This window comes from Ursus americanus, chromosome 6 (assembly GCF_024610735.1).
Source record: "Ursus americanus isolate L20-20 chromosome 6, mUrsAme1.1.p, whole genome shotgun sequence".
Lineage (NCBI taxonomy): Eukaryota > Metazoa > Chordata > Mammalia > Carnivora > Ursidae > Ursus > Ursus americanus.
In genome coordinates, this window is record NC_142132.1 from 61,082,537 (window position 1) to 61,100,611 (window position 18,075).

At 43.3% G+C, this 18,075-nt stretch overlaps 1 protein-coding gene across 3 annotated transcripts in view; it reads right to left on the reverse strand.

Annotated features, from left to right (window-relative positions):
• Window positions 1-18,075, reverse strand: part of ZNF365 (zinc finger protein 365) — a 47,125-nt gene that overhangs the window by 15,841 nt on the left and 13,209 nt on the right. For 2 of the 3 annotated variants that reach the window (XR_015724842.1, XM_087863082.1), the window contains exon 3: window positions 16,385-16,565. Coding sequence is in view for 2 of the 3 variants with exons in the window: in XM_087863082.1 (XP_087719208.1) it covers window positions 16,385-16,565 (181 nt within the window). In the remaining variant the exon portion in view is untranslated. Of the gene's footprint in view, window positions 1-6,324; window positions 9,254-9,998; window positions 10,037-16,384; window positions 16,566-18,075 lie in introns of those variants that run through there. The other variant, XM_045783562.2, reaches the window with a different exon arrangement.

Consider the following 18,075-nt stretch of genomic DNA (forward strand, 5'->3'; position numbering starts at 1 on the left):
TTAGTAGAGATTAGACACAGAAGACAGGATTAGTGAACTGGAAGAATAAACAACAGAAAACATCCAAACTGAAGCACAGAGAAAATAGGAATGGAAAGTAATAGAAAAAGCACAAGAGATATGTGGGATACAGTGAAAAGGTATTAATATATATAATATGGAACCCAAGAAGGACAGGAGAAAATAAGGCAGAAATGATATTTGAAGATATAATGACCAAGAAGTTTCCCAATTTGAAAAATGATATCAACACACGAATTCATGAAATTCTGGCACAGATTCAAGAATAAACCATAAGCAACATAAATGTAAAGAAAGCCATATTGAGGCACAGCATGACTAAACTGCTTTAAATCAGAAGTCAAGGCAAGGGAAGAATCTAGCTACACAGGGAAGGCCAGAGACTAGGGAAAGCTGTCTGAACAAAAAAATAAATTAAAAAGAGGATGATTACCTGGATGATCCACTGGGTGGTACACTTGGCAGACTATTTCAGAGATGGAGGTGAAAGCTCTTGAGAATAGGACAGGATAACCTTGAGCTTCACTCTTAGTTTGCTTAAACAACGATAAAGTCCTGAGCAATTTTTGCACTAACTAATTTGAATCACAACCAATTTTCTCTCTCTCCCTCTCATATCCAATAAATTAATTTACATAATTTATTGCTTGAGAAACACTTTAAGTTTCAGTAAGTGTTTGCTTTTTGCTGGGTATCCTTAAAGATAGAGGACTACTATCCCTGACTCTCTCAGCTAGCAGTCCCGCCTGGGAAAATCTGAGCCGAAAAAGGGAAGATCTACAGTATATGAGTATTGCCTAGGGGCACTTTCTCCCCTTCTCTCTCTTTACAAGAGTCAACCAGAAATTCGAATAAGGGATGGTGAGAAGTGGGCCAGTAATTGCATATTAAATTGCTCTCCACATATTTCTGTACCCCTGATTAAGAACAATTTCTCTATATGGGTGCAAATGAATCGTCCTGAAATCCTATTAAATGCAGATTCCAGTTCAATAGCTCTGGGGAAGGACCTGGGATTCTGCATTTCTAACAAACTCCTAAGTGATGCTGGAAACTGCTGGTCCACAGATGATTTTAAGAAACAAGGTTTTAGGTAAATTCAAAAATAACCAAAAAATCGGCCTCTCCAGCTGTTAATTGTGAGTTACTTTAAGATAGAGTGTGTGAAGTTCTCCTGAGGAGAGGGGTGCCCAGTGGTTGTACTTTTGAAGTGTTTACTGAAGTATATTCTGAACACTAACTACTCTTATAGTCACAAAAGGCGTTAATGCATGCTCCCTAGACCCAAACAGTTCCATGGTCAGATAAGTTTGGGAAGCATTTGTATACCTTTTTCCCCTCTAGGAGAGTCACAATGTCCATTTGCATTGTAATGATTCTAAACCATCTGCTGTAGGGAAACATGTTTAACCTGATCATTCATTCATTTAACTATTAACATTCTGAGAAACTGGTGTTCCATGGAACTGACTTTGAGAAATACAGCCATACACAGCAGTTTTCCAACTCTGGTGTGTATCAGAATTAGCTGGAGAGCTGATAGAGAACACAGATGCAAGGGCTTGCTGAAGTAGGATAGGTCCTAGGCCTTTGTATTTTTACCAAATTCCCCAGGCAATCATGATTCCCACCAACGTTTGCGAATCACTACTTTAGGGTAATCTCAGAAGAGTTTGTTACCATCTGGGGACGCAGGGCTACCTATGAACCCAGTTGCCATCTTGCAGCACCTATGCTATCTGGGGGAGGACCAGCATCGACTATGAAGAACCATCATCGAAAAAAGAACATTCAGACCACATGGTGCACCCTAAAGATTCTTTTCTCTATTCTACATACTGGAGGGATTCCTTCAAGTCTTATTTTCGTCAGTCAACAGAGAGGGAGCTATTCCTTAGCCCTGCTCTAAATCAGATCTCCTGAGAAGGGTTCCCTCCAGAACCAATTCATTTGTTCATTGAACAAATCTTCACCAATCAGCGTTTTGGCAGTATTCAGTGAAAAAGACAGGCAAGGCACTCCCATGAGGCAGGGGTAGGGGACAGACAATAAACAAGTAAACAATAAATAATTTCAGATAGTAATCCATGTCATGAAGAAGATAAACAGTGTCACAGGACAGAGAATGACTGTGTCAGGATTCTGTTTACATACCGTGGTCCCAGAAGACTACAAAAGCCATAAGGCCAGTCAGGGTACTGTGGACACCATTCCAGAGGCCAACAGTGACTGAGACTGGCCTTGATGGTTCAGAAAACTTCACCAGCCCCCTCAAATATGTGTACTCAGGAGGCAGCCTATATCCCTTGTACCTACTACAGTGACTGGCTTATACAGAGTCCCCAGTGAACACTGGTGAATGGCTGGTTGGATAGATGGATTGTCGGATATGTCTTTAATTCTAGTGATTTCGACAGACAGACAAACATGGCTTATATTTCACATAGGTGAAATAACCTTATTCCCCAGGTCTCACTGGCCCTGTGCCTTCTCCCTCTCTGGCTCTGCTCAGACTTCCTAAAATGCTCTCCTTCCTTCTGCCACCTCCAATCCTACTCAGCCTGCAAATGCCACTTCCTCTTTGATCCTCCCCAGCTGGGAGAAAATGTACTTTCTCACTGTTCTTTCCTTTTTTTTTTTTTTTTAAATATATCTAAGGGTACTGATGCTCACAGACTCTGCAAACACTCCCTTACTGAAGACTCAACCCTGTATACCAGGTTCTACACTTGGCACTGGGCACATACTGGGGATAAAAGATGTAGGCATGGCCTCTAGTTCATGGAATTACGGGCTAGTGGGGGAGGCAGGTGTGAGTCAAGGAATCACACCATTAGGTCTATAGGGGCACCTGCGATTCGTCTTACGGGGGAAAGGTACATGGTGTTCCAGGTGTTACAAGGCTGCCTTGGGGAAGGGACAATTGACTTGGAATCTGAAGGCTGAGTAGGAATTAACCAGGTGGAGAAGAAAAACAAGGACATTCCGGGCAGAGGGCATAACCTGCCAAGTGCTGTGTAGGGGGAGAGCAGGGTATTGGAAAGGCTCTGGGGGGAAGCCAGTGGCTGGTGAGGGGCAAGTCAACACGGAGACACTAGAGGAAATAGGAAAGGCAGGCCAGAGCCAGAGCACAAAGGCAAGTTCTGGGCTTTGTTCTGCGTCCCACTAACTGCATCCCCACTGATTTCCCTGACCCATCGCCCCACCTCAAACCTCTTTATGTTTCTGCTTGGGTGTCCCTCACCTCATAAGAATCTGGTTCCCTTCACCAGCCCCATGTTTTGGATTATATAAGAAATTTCAGCTATGCTGTCAAGTTAGAGGTAGACTTAAATAGGGATAAAATCAAAAGGGTGCATTCTTGAGAATGAGGGAAACGGACACCGTGCCTTGAACAAAGACAAGAGATTGAGACCAAGAAATCAGCTGTTTCTCTATGACATACCCAGTGAGGCGAATGCGGACTACCAATCTGAAGTGTCCAAAAATGTGTGCCCTAAACTCTGACAGATCTGAAACTCTGGAATTCCTTGCCAAGCTGGGGTGGCTCTATTATAAGGAAGGTATCTAGAGGTTACAAAGTGGTGATATTTATATCCCCCCACAGCAGCTTGCATTAAAGGGGTGCAATCATTGATAATAAATATAAAACTGAATTTTAGGACATTAGGAACCGTTGTATGATCAGCAAATGTGCAGCCTTAGGGCCATTTTCTGGGATTCTTGTCATGGCACAATGTGGTGAAAAAGAGCACAGGCTGAGATTCGGGAAGATGGGATTCTGGATCTCACTCTGGCTCTGAAGGAGCTCTTGGGCCCTGGACAACATTTCCCAACAATTATAAACCCCACCTTCAGTAAAATATGGTGAAGTCAGGTTCTTAAGTATCGTCAGGAAGCAAAAATCAAGTATCATCAAAACCACCTGAAAAATGCTCGAGGAGGGCACAATATTGGAGCCTGACGCACCACACTTCTTCTCTTACTAAGTCCAGTGTTGCCAATCCTACCCCTCCCCCCCACTATGCCCCAGCGTTGGACAGCATTGCTGTTGACTCAACTGAACACCGGATGAAGTGGTTGGCTTGCATTCAGGAGCCACGTTGTAACCAAAACAGCGTACTTTCTCTTTAAACACCGAAACCACGTTCAGTGAGGTGAGGTGCTTCCCAAGAAGCACGTGGTCCCGACTGAGGCAACAGTGCCAGGGGTCTAGCTCCCATTTCCCCTGATACCGTTTCTGCACATGCTACCAGAAGAAAATACCTCCTCATCCCTACCCACCTCAAAAGCATTTTATGAGGTTAGCTGTGGAAACACATCACAGGAAACTTCGCGAAGTCCAAGTCAGTGAAGTAAAATTTCCAAAACCAATTTGTCGCATCCACATTGTTTGACGCAGCCAACATTTACAATAATGTAGCAACAGTACTTATGATAGAATCCCAGGACTCGACGCTCTTTGAAGAATCCAGTCCAATTCCCTACCCAAAGCAGAGTCCCATCAACCACAAAGGAGGGAACGGCACAGAGACAGGGAGCTCACTTTTCAACGAGGTGACCTCCTCTGTGTTGCTCTTAGACAGGTTTCATTCAATGACTTAATGTCTGCTTTTGTAGAACTTTCATTGACTTGTTTTTTTTTTTTAACATTTTATTTATTTATTTGTGTGTGAGAGAGAGAGCACACAAGCAGGGGGAACGCCAGAGGGAGAGAGAGAAGCAGACTCCCCGCTGAGCAAGGAGTCCGATGTGAGACTCGATCCCAGGACCCTGGGATCATGACCTGAGCCGAAGGCAGACCTTAACCGACTGAGCCACCCAGGCGGTCCAACTGACTGATTTTCGTAGTGCCTTGCGTAGCTACACCAAATAAGTATTCCTGCATGTGACAGCACGTCAGATATTCGGGGACAGCAATCATATCTCCTCTTCCCACAGGACATGGGTACCAAAGCTCTCATTTACCATCCCCGACACCTGCCTCCACATATACAAAATTTACCAGTGTCCCCACTACAGCGTGGGCAGGAGAGCCAGGCCTGCCTTTATGTGAGGTTCCTCTAAGAGAAAAACTCATTTCCTGGAACAGCTTAGAATGTCTTATAATAACGGCTACAAATGCAGAGTAAACACATCATAGTGCTACAGATTAAAGATCCTTTTCTTTCTTTTTTTGTTTTTTAAGATTTATTTATTTGAGAGAGAGAGAGAGAGTGTCCAGGGGAGGGGCAGCAAGAGAGGGAGAGAGAGAATCTCAGGCAGACCCCACTACTGACGGTAGAGCCTGACGCAGGGCTCGATCTCACAACCCTGAGATCACGACCTGAGCCAAAATCAAGAGTTGGACCCTCGACCAACTGCGCCACCCAGGCATCCTGATCTTTTTCTTAAATGAAAATTTCAGATGTGTCTATTTTATTAATACAGAACATGGACAGAAAAGAATGCAAAAAAAAAAGAAAAATTTACCACCTTAATTTTACGCGCACACACAAAATCCAGTTTCTAAAGCTCCCTGTTATTTAAATTTTCAAACGGTTCCAGGGTTTGTGTTTGGGCCTGCATGTATGCCATCTCCGGAATTCAGTTTTTAAGGATCCAGCCTAAACAGAATCAAGATTCTGGGATTTATTTATGTTCTCTAATGCCCAGAGATAATTGAGACTGTCACAGTTATTTTTCAAGAACATTATGACCTGGTGAATCCATCAACTTCAACACAGTATAAGTACTGTGTTCAACACAAGTAAGTATAAGAACAGACTAAGGTTATCTCTCTAAAGGCTCTAACAGCTCCTAAACAAATGGCATCCCCTAAATTTTCCTAATTCCATGGTTCTTAAAGGACCAATGGCTGAGTAATCTACCAGTGATATACAGAGTTCTGTTATCTATTGTAATCACTCTCTGTGTCTTGCAATGACTGAGATGTATGGCCTATATAAGCTGGGATATACACTGTGAAATCTGTCCATGGTTTTTGCTAAGAGTTGCCAAGTTTAAAAATAGAGCGTAGGAAAATTACTCATCGTGTGGAGGAAGATGGGAGAAAAGCACCAAATGGGCTTTTAATGAGGACTTCTCAGTGTGAACATATGTAAAAAGAACTTTTAGATATAGGCATTGTGAGAAATAAAAACGATCCAGCTAAGTTCTCAAGAAAGCTTACAGGTACAAGATCATGGTGATTATATGTACAGTGAACAGCTTATTCACGAAAAACCATTTTGTTCACTGTTCAGTGGACGAGCACACTTGGCTCCCCAGAAACATTTCGACTAGACAAAACATACCAACACATTAGTCATAAATATAGCTTTATTATTATAATATTTATTTCATAATCTAAAAACTTCTTCAATTCTGGGAAAAGAACATTCCAACTTCCATACAACTGATCTACCCTGCAGAATGCTGGAAAACAGTGTCTAAGCAACCTGAACTGTGCAGCTGAAAATCTATAACTTGGTTTGGGAATAAAAGAATGAAAGACCAGTTCAAAGAAAAATTTCTTCCTTATAAAACAAATAATAAAATTAGATCCATTCTTCAGTTCAGCCTTGAACATGTTTTCCCAGAAACTTTGGTAATTTCTCCAAAAATCAACTCGCAGGTTGACTGCCCATGTGGACAAAAAAAATATATATATATTTAAAAATAAGACCCAAGTGGGACATGGTACATGGCCCAGGCCATGGCATGTAAGTGAAATATCCCTTAGAGTGAGCCAGCTCCCATGTTTCAACAGCAAATTTATGTCTCTAAGGAAGTACAACATATATAATGCATTTCCTTGTATGAAGGTCAGAATTTAGTTGGAATTAAAAAGAATTTTTAATACACTAAATCTTAAAATCGTTTGTCTTGTGTAATGTACATAGAGTAGATATGATATTATGGTGCTTTCTGAAGATCACGGGGTACCACTGTCAAAGAGGGCTGTCATGCCCTCTAGGCATACTAAATAAAAACTGAAAATGTAGGTTATGTTAAATAAAATGAAAAAATCTGGCTCTACCACCTTTAAAACAAGTTGTTGTCAGTGCACACATGTGTTACGGGACAAAGGGCATGCAATAGAACTAACAAGCCAATTTTTTAGTATGTAAAAGGCTGGAGTGCAATCATGGTATAAACATCAATAATAAATAAGTTTGGAGGAGATTAACTCTCCAAATAAACCAATAATGATAACGCTACAATTTTTATAATGTTAGCCTAAACAGTGATATTCACTTCACAGCAATGTTTTTTCCCACTTGATAGATGCCTATATACCAGATGAATGGCCCACCCCTGTGAACCAGATGTCGAAGTGAAGGTTCAAAAATCAACATTTTCACTATGATAGGTTTCAAAATGTTCGTATAATGATAAGTTACACTTTTCAACTTACTGGCATTTTAAGTAACTGCATTATACCTATTTTTAATGCATTGCTAATCTGGTGCTTATTGCAACAATCATTCTACTAATGTTAACTAGGTTACAGTTTTAATTTTCAAAATAAGAGAATTCAACTTACATGAACTAACATACATAGTTTAAAAACCACCCACCACAAACACACACCTTTTGCATGAGTATTTAAAAATAAATTATTAATATACCTGACATATACATTTTGTTATATATATATGTATACATTTGTGGACATAACTACTCTTTTTTCCAGAAGGATGTCAGCACTTGTAAACTCTGAAGACCTGATGATATTGTTAACATTAAAAAAAAAAAAAAGTAACATGGAAATTCATTCTCGAAGAGAACCATAAAGCAGGAGGCTCTTAACAGATGGTTCTTTGTGGAAACAAAGGCTATTTTAGGGAGGGAGAGGAGGACAGTCTCAGACTGTGGATCCCCCATGCACTGTTTCAGAAACTACTTTGGAAAGCAGTGTCCAGTGAACGCTTCAAACACCTGGTTGAAAGGTAAGGACGTATATTTAGTCATCAAAGGGCACAGAAGCAGCGGGAGGTGGAAAAGTGAGGCCAGCAAGGGGACAGTCATGGCCACAGCCCACAGCAGCTGCTGCTAGTACCAGGGAAGCAGGGAAGGGCTACGTAACGTCTACAGTGTTGCCAGGCCCCGGCTCACGATGCACTAGATGTGCCATCCGCTGCTGTTCCGGCCCTTCAGACCCCAAACCGGTGATGGGCCCCGATCAAAGGGTTTTATGGTTGTAAGGTTCTGATGGGGTTTTCCGCCCCAACCACAGGCAACACTAACGGCTTTGAAGACAGAGGCTACAGCTCGGTCTTTGGGTGCAGAACACTCAGCCCAAGGGGAGAGCAGAGGCACCCCCAAATCAGAATAAACATGCATCCAGACAAACAAACCTGAATCGAACAAACTAGAAATGAGAACTGAAGCCTAACGAGATGAGTCCCAGAAGCAACCCAAACACTGAAATCTCGATTAACCAGAATAGTTGGGGAAACAGGAATCCTTATTCTGGAAGCTTTCAAATTAATTGAGGGCAAAGTTAAAAACAAACAAAAATATTACTATTTCACTGCTATTAAGAGAACTCTGCATTCCCATTCTTTGCCCCACAATTTGGAGAGCAGGAGACCCAGAGACTTTTTTCCTAGTGCCTGACATTTTGTGTGGCCTCAGCTGAATCACCCCCGCACAGAGCCCCAGATACAGAAACTACTGGAGAGTAGTTTTACAAGGTGGAACTTTAAAATTTTGGAATAAGACAGTTTTCATTTTTTTTTCCAATTCTTTCTGTAATCTGCCTCTTGCTTCTAAAAGGGGCCTGTCATAAATTTCTGGTTCCCCAAGATCCCCATTTGTTAAATTCTGGTTAATCCAGGCGCCTGTATGGGCATGAAATAAACAGGTTATGCCCTTCTTTTTTCCAATGTGTCGTAACTGTGGGATGTATCCCAAAGGGAATTATTGTTGGCCCCAGAACAACATTCTGCAAAGCCGGCAATGGTAGTCCAGGGCCACCACCCTTTAGATGATGTTCACAATCGCTGTTGGCTTTTTTTTGGCCATTTTGGGCCTGATGTTGCCTTTCCGGCTAAACCCCAGAGGCTCCCCTTTCTTCGATGGTCTGCAGAGTTCTCTCGGGGACTCAGCCTGTTCGTGAATGGATTTAGCGGGCTGCATGCTGGCTCTGTCCTCCTTGGCTTTTCTCAGGTAGCTCCTTCCTTTTGGATGAAAATGGTTCTTGAGATCCGCGTGGTTACACACAGGATGTGGGTGCCCTCTACTTCTACAGATGGTCGAGCAGAGGGACATGAGCAGAAAGAAAGATTTTGTTTAGAACCTTAAAAGAAAAAAAAAAAAAAACCACCACCATCCATGGCACAATTACCCCTACACACTGGAGTGGCAGAAATTCTGCCAGTAAGTCAAATATAAATTGGTATCTTTCTCTCAAAAAGTCCTGTGGCCTTCATGAAATGATCTCATGATGCCAAATTCCCAGGGAGATGTTACTCGTTCTACTACCAGTGACAAAACTGAGGCACGGAAAATGTAAGGGGCGATCCAGGGTAATACATACAGTTGGTCTATGGAAAATAGGAGACGAGAATCCAAACCCCTGACTCTTTAAGTGACTATATATAGTGGTATTAGTAATGTAGCAATTGTAAAGTATGTGATTCCTAGCATAAAATTATACATATATTATATATCTAACATAGTACACATACTATGTTAATACTACCATATACTACTCCAGAGCTATCATGCTTACACTATACCTCAATAAGGGACAGTTGCACTATAGAATCCTGTAAAAATACTACTGGACTACGAACATATGGCCATACACTAATGGGCTAGTAGCATAGTTTAAAGTTGTAGCCACAATTTAGGTACCCAGGCAGGTACATTTTCATGGCAGACTCTCAAATCCATTTAGAATACAGATATTATATATAGAAAATGTAACAGGAAAATACATTATGCACACATTATCAAATGGCCCAAGTATAAAAAGATATACATACAGGCATTTGGGTTTCCTATTTGAGGAGATATCTGTAAGCTGAAGGAAAACAAATAAGAAAAAACATTACTTCGCTTGAAGGTTGGAATTGGCTTTAAAGATCTTTCTTGCTTTTATCTTTAAGAAATTGTTCCCATTAAGAGGGTCAGGAACTGTCATCAGTAGCACGGCCCATGGCACCTTCCACCACGGCAGGGAACAAGAACGTCTCGTGCTCGGCCTCTGCTTCCTCAGGGAGCCTCCTGTGGCTCCCTGCTCTGAGATTTCCAAGAAGCCATTATCAGTAGATCTAAAAAATTTCAAAATGTCAAAGAGCCCTCTAATGGAGCAACATTTGAAGAAACATGTTTTTTAAAACTAGAATGATGCGCCATTATTTCTTGATTAATTCAGGCTGCATGTGCAGCTAATTTACTACAGCTGTGCTTGGTCACAGTGTATCAACTAAAAGGAAAATTGGCATAAAATGTTTATTGCCTAAAATACATCATTTCTAAAGTGAGAGCATATGAAGACCAACTCCACAACGGTCCCTGAGGCCATCTATCATTGAGATTATTTTCCACTCCCAATGAAGTATCTGCATGCCCTTTGTGGCTGGGCTCAAATATCATTTGCAGAACAAATTGAGAACTATCATTTTGTGAGCCAGATGTCACCATTCACTTTAGAGGCAAACCCAGTGCATTCCCAACCTTCATTCCTGACCTCCCTCATGTAGCCTTCGCTAAAAGAAGGGCTGTCATAGCAGCAGGCAGGCCCACAGAAGAGGATGATAAAGAAAATGTGCAGAAAGGGCCACCTTGGTATTGGGGCCCAATGTGGCCAAGACGCGAGTCCTACCATATTCAAATAACCAGAGAAACCAAGTTCAGCATAACAGGGTCACTCCCCCGGGTCTCCAGTCTGCAGCTTGAGCTGTAGTCAGAAGCAATCAGAAAGAAGCATTCCTAAACAAACTTTGGAGGGTCATGCCCCCACGAAGGCAAGACGAGATTGCTGGCTTCTGCCTTCTGACTCAATCAAAAGGAAGCTTTACTGCTGACCCTGTTCACACTAGGCTGGATTCAACAGGAGATTAATAAAGGTGGACAGGAAGAGGCACCGTCCTTGCAGGAGGGTCTTGAGATTATGCAATATACAAGGAAGGTCAGACAGATGGCTCAGGCAAGCATCAGGCTGGCAGCTTCTGGGAAACCCGAAGGTTTCAGCATTCCCATCTCTCTGCCAAGGCCCCACTACCATGGAAGGGTTTTTCGGCTGGGCTCCTGGAATGGACTTTAGTATATGTATAAACTGTTAAAAAAAAAAAAAAAAAGGAAAATAAAAGCTTACAGAGTTTTTCTTCCTTTCAATTGCTTCTTTCTCTTTATTCTTAAAGCGTAACAATTTTTTTCACTTTATATATGTATGTAAGCAAATAGTTTGATGATTTGTTGCATATGTATATATAATACTCTTTGAAATTTTATGTAAAGTTAAATGTGTGTGTGTGTGTTTACATGCATGTGTATACTTTCCTTCCTGAGGAAAACGTCAACAATATTATCTCATATTCAAAGAGGTCCCTGACTTCCAGAATGTTTTAAGAACCAAAACCTTTGGTGCCTATGAATGTCACTGATGGACCTGCCAGGGTAACACTGTAATACTAGTGTATTACATAAAGGGAAATGCACAAATAAATACGGGTAGAGATGAGTCCTAACCTCACCTCTACACAGATATCTAAGTACCATAACTTGTGCAGGTCTATATGTCACACACCGGATAAAGTGCTCACTCTAGAATCACCACAATTAACCCTCAGAACAACTCTGTGAGGTAAGCATTGTCATCCCCATTCTACAGATGGGGAAAGTAAGGCCGAAAAGTTCAGTAGCTGGTTTGAAGCCTGAACGCTTTACCAGTTTTGGAGCTGGGCTTCAAACACAAGTTAGCACGTTCCATGTCCGAGCAAGTCTTCACGCCGCCCTGCCCCCTTACGGAGCACGTGTTTGTGGAAGAGCCAGCAAGTACACAAAAAGCTCAATGGAATCCGTGGCTGGATCCGAATCTCTCCAGTGACCCTACAGATCATGAGGCTTGGGTGGAGGCGGGGCCTGCTACCACCGTCCCCACCTAACCTCACATGCTCTCCTCCCTGTGAACACAAGAGGGCGCTGTTCCTTCTGGCCCCACAGCCTCAGGCAGATGGAAACCCTCTTCCCCCTTGGCTCCCCTCATTGTCTCTACTTTCTCCTAGTCCAACTACTTTGTGGGAGGATGGGGATCAACAGAGTTTTTAAGTAAGGTTCCAGGTCGGAAAAATATAAATAACTGCACGGAGAGACGGAGAACAAACATGGTGTCTCAGGGTGTTCTGGGTTGGAGAAACTGGGCACCCGGCCCTCCTCCCACCTCCCCTCTGTGTAAATAGCAGCGCTGTATACTCAACTATTCAGGCCAAAACCTTAGATTCAGTCTTGATTCCTCCCTTTCCTTCACCTGCTAAAACCTAATCCTTCAACAAGTCCAACTGGTTCAGTCAACACTGTCCCCAGGATATATCCTATCCCCGCCATTTCTCTCCGCCTCTGCTCTCCCCAAGCTGCCATCCCCTTCCCTGCCACACCATAATAGCCTTCTACCCTTCTTTCAGTCCTGCACCCCTCTAGTCTATTCCGCACCAAGCAGCCAGGGGGATTTTGCTAGAACATAAATCATCTCCTGCTTACAACCTTCCAACAGCTTCCCTCAGTGCTCTGGAACCGATCCAAACTCCTTATGTGACCCAGAAGCCCCGGAATGATCTGGGTCCTTCTTGCATCTCTGACTTCAGCTCATCACTCGAATGTGCCAAGCTTGTTCCCTCCTAAGCCACTTCCCAATTCTCACAGAGCTGCCCTGGTCCTGCTATTCAGGTCACCGTCCAAATGCAGCCTGCTCTTCAGGGCCTCTCCCGACCACGGAGGGATGGTGGGCCACTCACGCATGTGCTCTTACTTTTTCCTTTACAAGGATACTCACCCATCATCCTAGTTATGTGTGGACTTGTTTCTGGGGTCATCGCCCTCCTCACTGAGGGCAGGGGCCTCACCCACCTCATTCACCCTGTTCCTGCAGCGCCCAGTAAGGGCTGTGTTCCCAACAAATACATATTAAGTGTATGGCTGCTAGCCCTGCTTTAGCAACCTGCAGGAAATAAATGCAACACTTAAAATGAGATTATCCGAGCTGCTTCATGACCTTCCCTTCGAGCAGGTCTGTGCGTGATGTTGGCAGATGAGATATTAGGTCACTTTATGTCTAATTCGACAGCATTTTTCAGAGCACAAAGACAAAATGCCTGAGTACGCATGTTACGTTTTTAGAAATCAGCCAGGTGAAAAAGAACACAAATGCTCAAGGGAATTAAGGGGAAAATACAGATGCCGAAACATCATTTCAGAAAAGGCACTAAGTGTGGGGGGGAATTTTCTAGGGCATAAAAGAATCTTAGAGCAGAACACACCTTGGAAAGAAGCACCTCATACATCAATCTAGAAATTTCACTGCTGTCTGGAGGTGGGAATGAGAAAATGAGGGAAGAGGGCAGACAGTGCTTCTGCAATGCAGCCTTTGTGGTGATGAAGAGCCGTGTCGGCTGGGGACAGCATTGCAGGCTGTCCCGAGCTACAGCGTGGCGGGCCTGGGTCAGAACGTTCTGCTCCATCTCAGAGCGCACAGGGGCAAGGAGCTCTCCTGGGAGGGGCGGAGGCTCCAGAAGCCAGGGCTCCTCACTGCTCTGTGTCTTCACTAAGCTGGGCCAAGTCAGTCAAGAAAGCGATGATTCGAAGCTTTTCCTGCTCAAAGCATCCAAGTTCTTGTGTGTGTGGACAGCCACAGGAACCTGGGGGGGCCAGACTGAGCGCTTGGATTACATCAAAGACACTGTGCCTCATTTCATCGGTGCGTGCATACTGTTAAGATTAAACAGATGAAGCAAAAGGGAGAAATGGTCCGAGGGTCTGCAGACTGCATCGTAATGTGCGACGCTATGGTCCAAAGCGGAGTCTGGAGGACTTCCATGAACACAGGGAAAGTGTGTCTCTGCTCAATCCTTTCAGAAACAAAGCGTCTCATTCTTGGTCTTCTCGGGGCGATGCGTCCTCCCTACGACAGTCACAGTCCGCCTCACTGTAGCCAGACTGTGTCCTGCTCACAGACAGCCCTCACTTCTACCTTCCCCACTACCATCTTAACTGCGTCTTACTCTATTTCGATCTGTCAATTCCTCCTCAGGTGGATCCAGTCTGACGAAGGCACATCATGTCATGTTTGAGACACAGGAGGCATAAATATGGGTTAATCCCCTGCTATATGTGTATGTACAGATGTATGTATACACGTGTGCCTGTAAATCTACGTGTTTAAGTGTATACACATGCGTGGGCTGTGTGGGCGCAGACACACACACACACTTAACTAGTATATACACAGCTGACTAGAAGAGGTGAGGCCCGCCCGACTTCTGATGGCGTGTACCATCGTGGTGAAAATAATCACTGGCAATGTCTCTTAAAGGATGTTTGATTTTCAAGCTGGAAAAATAAACTAAGCAGAGGGAAGTGAGCACAGAAATACAAACAAGAGAGAGAACGAATAGGCTTCCTCTCTTCCTCCTTGCCTCCCAATGCTTTCTCTCTTTAAGATCCTCTCGGCTTAGTACAGTAGAATTTTACCCATTTCTTCGTTCTGGGTTACTTGTAAGCCTAAATACTAAAACTATTCATGCTACATTTTTATTTTAGAATTCTTAACCACTGAAGTCAGGTGATGAACAGAGAATTTAAGAGGCCAGAGACCTAGTCCAACTGCTTCATTTTACAGAATAATTATAGGTCCAGGAAGACAAGGAGCAGGGTGGGAATGATCTGGAAGCCAGGCCTTTTCACCTCACATCTGGGCCCTGTGACCCCAGGCCATACTCTTTCCTCATAGAGAGCAGAATGGGAAGAAGGCAGGGAAGGGTTCAGAGTGTGTCTCCAGCCACATCGAGTTATGACTGCACTGTTTCCCAAGGAGATGAGAGAACTGAGGAGGGAAGTGTAAGCTCCCTCTCAGGAGACCACAGACACCAATAGGAAAATAATAAACATGTCAGGTGGCTGAAACTGCTTTGATTACAGTTACTGGAACCTCACAGAAGTAACAAACTCACTTCTTTCCAGTCCACTTTTGCTCCTGACTGGAAAGTTCTAGAGCTCCGGTTGCTGCCCTGCTCTAAGCTGAGTGTAAATTACAGTTAAGATTGCATAACATTTCTTCACTTCTTCCTTCCTCCCTCCCGCTCTCCTTTTTTTCCTGACTGTCCCTCCCAGTGTTCCTTCTTTTATCCACCTGCTTGTCATCTCATTCCTTCTTGTGTTATTTAATCATGTTTCCCTTTAATCTTCGCTTCCAGAATGCTCAAACTAAACTTTTTAATCAACCAGTAGCAACTTTACCAACATTTTGGTTAGCATAAATGTTCCCTATTTTTCCTTCCCTTATACGTACAGTCCACTCGGGGGTGGGGGAGGGGAGTAAAATAATCATTTTAAAATATTTTGGGAAGGGGCTAAGCATAAATAAAGTTCAATACATCATGAAAATGTTATAAATAAACCACTCTGGGGTTTCAAAAATTCTTTCTTTGGCTTTGTTGTTGATATCAAAAAACCTGTTCGGAGGGCAAATAGGACCATCTCCCTCATCTAGAGTGTGGTTATTTGTATCTCCCCCCACCCCAAAGAGACCAGGGAATCTTGATAAAGCCACTTAGCAGAATCTGTTCAGCCATATCCACGGTTCTTGTCTGAGCTCTGGGGGTTTCTTAAGTCCCTGAAACAATATATAAACTTGTATGCAAATATTTATTATCGAACCGCCACCTGTGAAATTTCCTAAGACTTTCTGAAAATCTACTTAAAGAATATTTCACCTATAGAGATTATCGGATGGTGTTGTCCTTCCTCTTAAGGAAAAAAAAAAAAAAGATGTGGTTACAAAGAAAGGCCAAAGCTTACTTAAGATTCTCTTGAAGACCTCCAAAACAGGATAATACTTTCCAATCTCCGTGAGCACCAAGGCTGAGACCGATGATTTCTTTGGCCTCTTCCAACTCTGTTATTCTCTAATATAAAAATATCTCTACCTATTTATCTTGGTGCGGAGTGGCAGGGCGAAGACAACCGTGCATCTGGAGTTTCGCTCACTTCCAGGTGTCCTGGATTCACCTGTATCACTTCATAACACAGGCATAGCTGGTGTTGATGTCTAGACGATTCCTGCAAGTCATTCCCCAGCTCCCCTTTCCTCTGTCCTTGACCCAATCTCACCATACCCAAGGACTGCGCGCATGGTGGCTGGACCTGTGTGACTTACCACGTGCTCGTTGATGTCTCGGCAGAGGCCAGCGGCCTGCTGGCTTTGATAGTACTCTAACTGCTTTTCCGCCAGTTCTACCCGTTGCAACAGATTCTCAATAAAGTCCTGGAGCCGCGCTTTGCCTTGGACCTCCTTCTCAGCAGCTGCTTCCAGGAAATGGTTGAATGTAACAACTTCTCTGCAGGCAAAAATGTCAGAACACAAAGCGGAGAAATGAGACAGGAATGCATTCATTCAACACGTATTTATTGAGTGCTTACTATGTGTCGGGCACTGCCCTGGGCAGTGTGCTCGCAGCAATGACAAGAGACAAAATGACATTTTAGTGATTACACTTAGAGATTACATTGCAGTAGAAAGAGAGTGTCATTATCCAATATCCAAATAAGTACCTAGGTCAGGGGTGGTAAGGGCGAAGGAGAAAACTGAAATTGAGTGCAAGGGCACAGAAAGTAACAGAAGAAGGCGAGTGTGAGTGGTATTTTAGAAAGGCACCAGGGACAACCTTCAGGATGGGGAAACAGGGGAGCAGATACCTGAACGAAGCAAGGCATAAGCCAGGCAGGTTCGCGGGGAGGGTGAGCCCGGCCTTAGGCGGGAACACGCAGGTGGGTCTGATATACAGCAAGGAGGGCGGCCTGGCTGCACCGCGGTGGGGACCGGGGAGCACAGAAGGAGTGGGGGCCACTGTGACGACTCCAGATTTTCTCATAAATGAGACAGAAAACCAATGGATGCTTGTGAGAAAAGTTCTGACTTACATTTTAAAAGTCTAGCTGCTGGGGGAGAAGACAGCGCAGCGAGGGAAGGTATGGAAATGAAAGGTCATGCTGAGCACTGAAGGGTGTGCAGTGAGTCACCTTGTCCAATGGTGCATGTTTGAGCTAAAAGTGAAACAGTCCAAGAAATGCCATCCTGAGGTAGACCCAAGGTCTGCTGGGAAAGCTGTGTTAGTTGACAGAGGAGAATCCACGTTCCCCTAAAACGTTGAGCAAAATACTTCAAATAATATTCCTTTATCCATATAATTCCTTGTCATTTACAGATCCAGAAAAATTTTAATAACTTTATTACTATTTGATATCTTTTTATTTCGAATGCATGGATGAAAACACTTTCCTGATTTATAATGAAATTAGTTCTTTATAAAGATTCAAATACACGAGGAATATAAAAAGATGAAAATACCATCTGAACCCCATTATCCTGAGACCACCTGTAACAATTTGGTAGCCATTCTCATGAGCAACTCTACAAATACACACATACACACACACACAAGTGCTTGGGCTTTTTCTCAGGCCAAGCACCAGGTAATCATTATGACCAACACGACTCTTTTCATCCAGTTCTCAATAAGAAATTATGAAGATCCTTTCAACCTTCCAACCAGGAGCAATGAATTCCATCATTTTACTACCTGTGGATATAGTACTTCTTGTATGTGTCTTCAGAATCTCTCTGGACTCTCAAGGAGTACCTCCTCCTTTTTCTGGCCACGTTCAACTTCTGCAGAACCAAGATTCTAAAGACTGCTCATTCTCCTCCCAGCCTCTTTCATTTCGGATCAAGAAATCCCATTTAAAAAAACCTAACCTCGTGCAGTTGTTCTAGATGGTGGATGAAATCCACTGCCTCCTCTGCACCTTCCACTTAAGTCCATAATTTCTTGAGAGCAGAACTTCAGG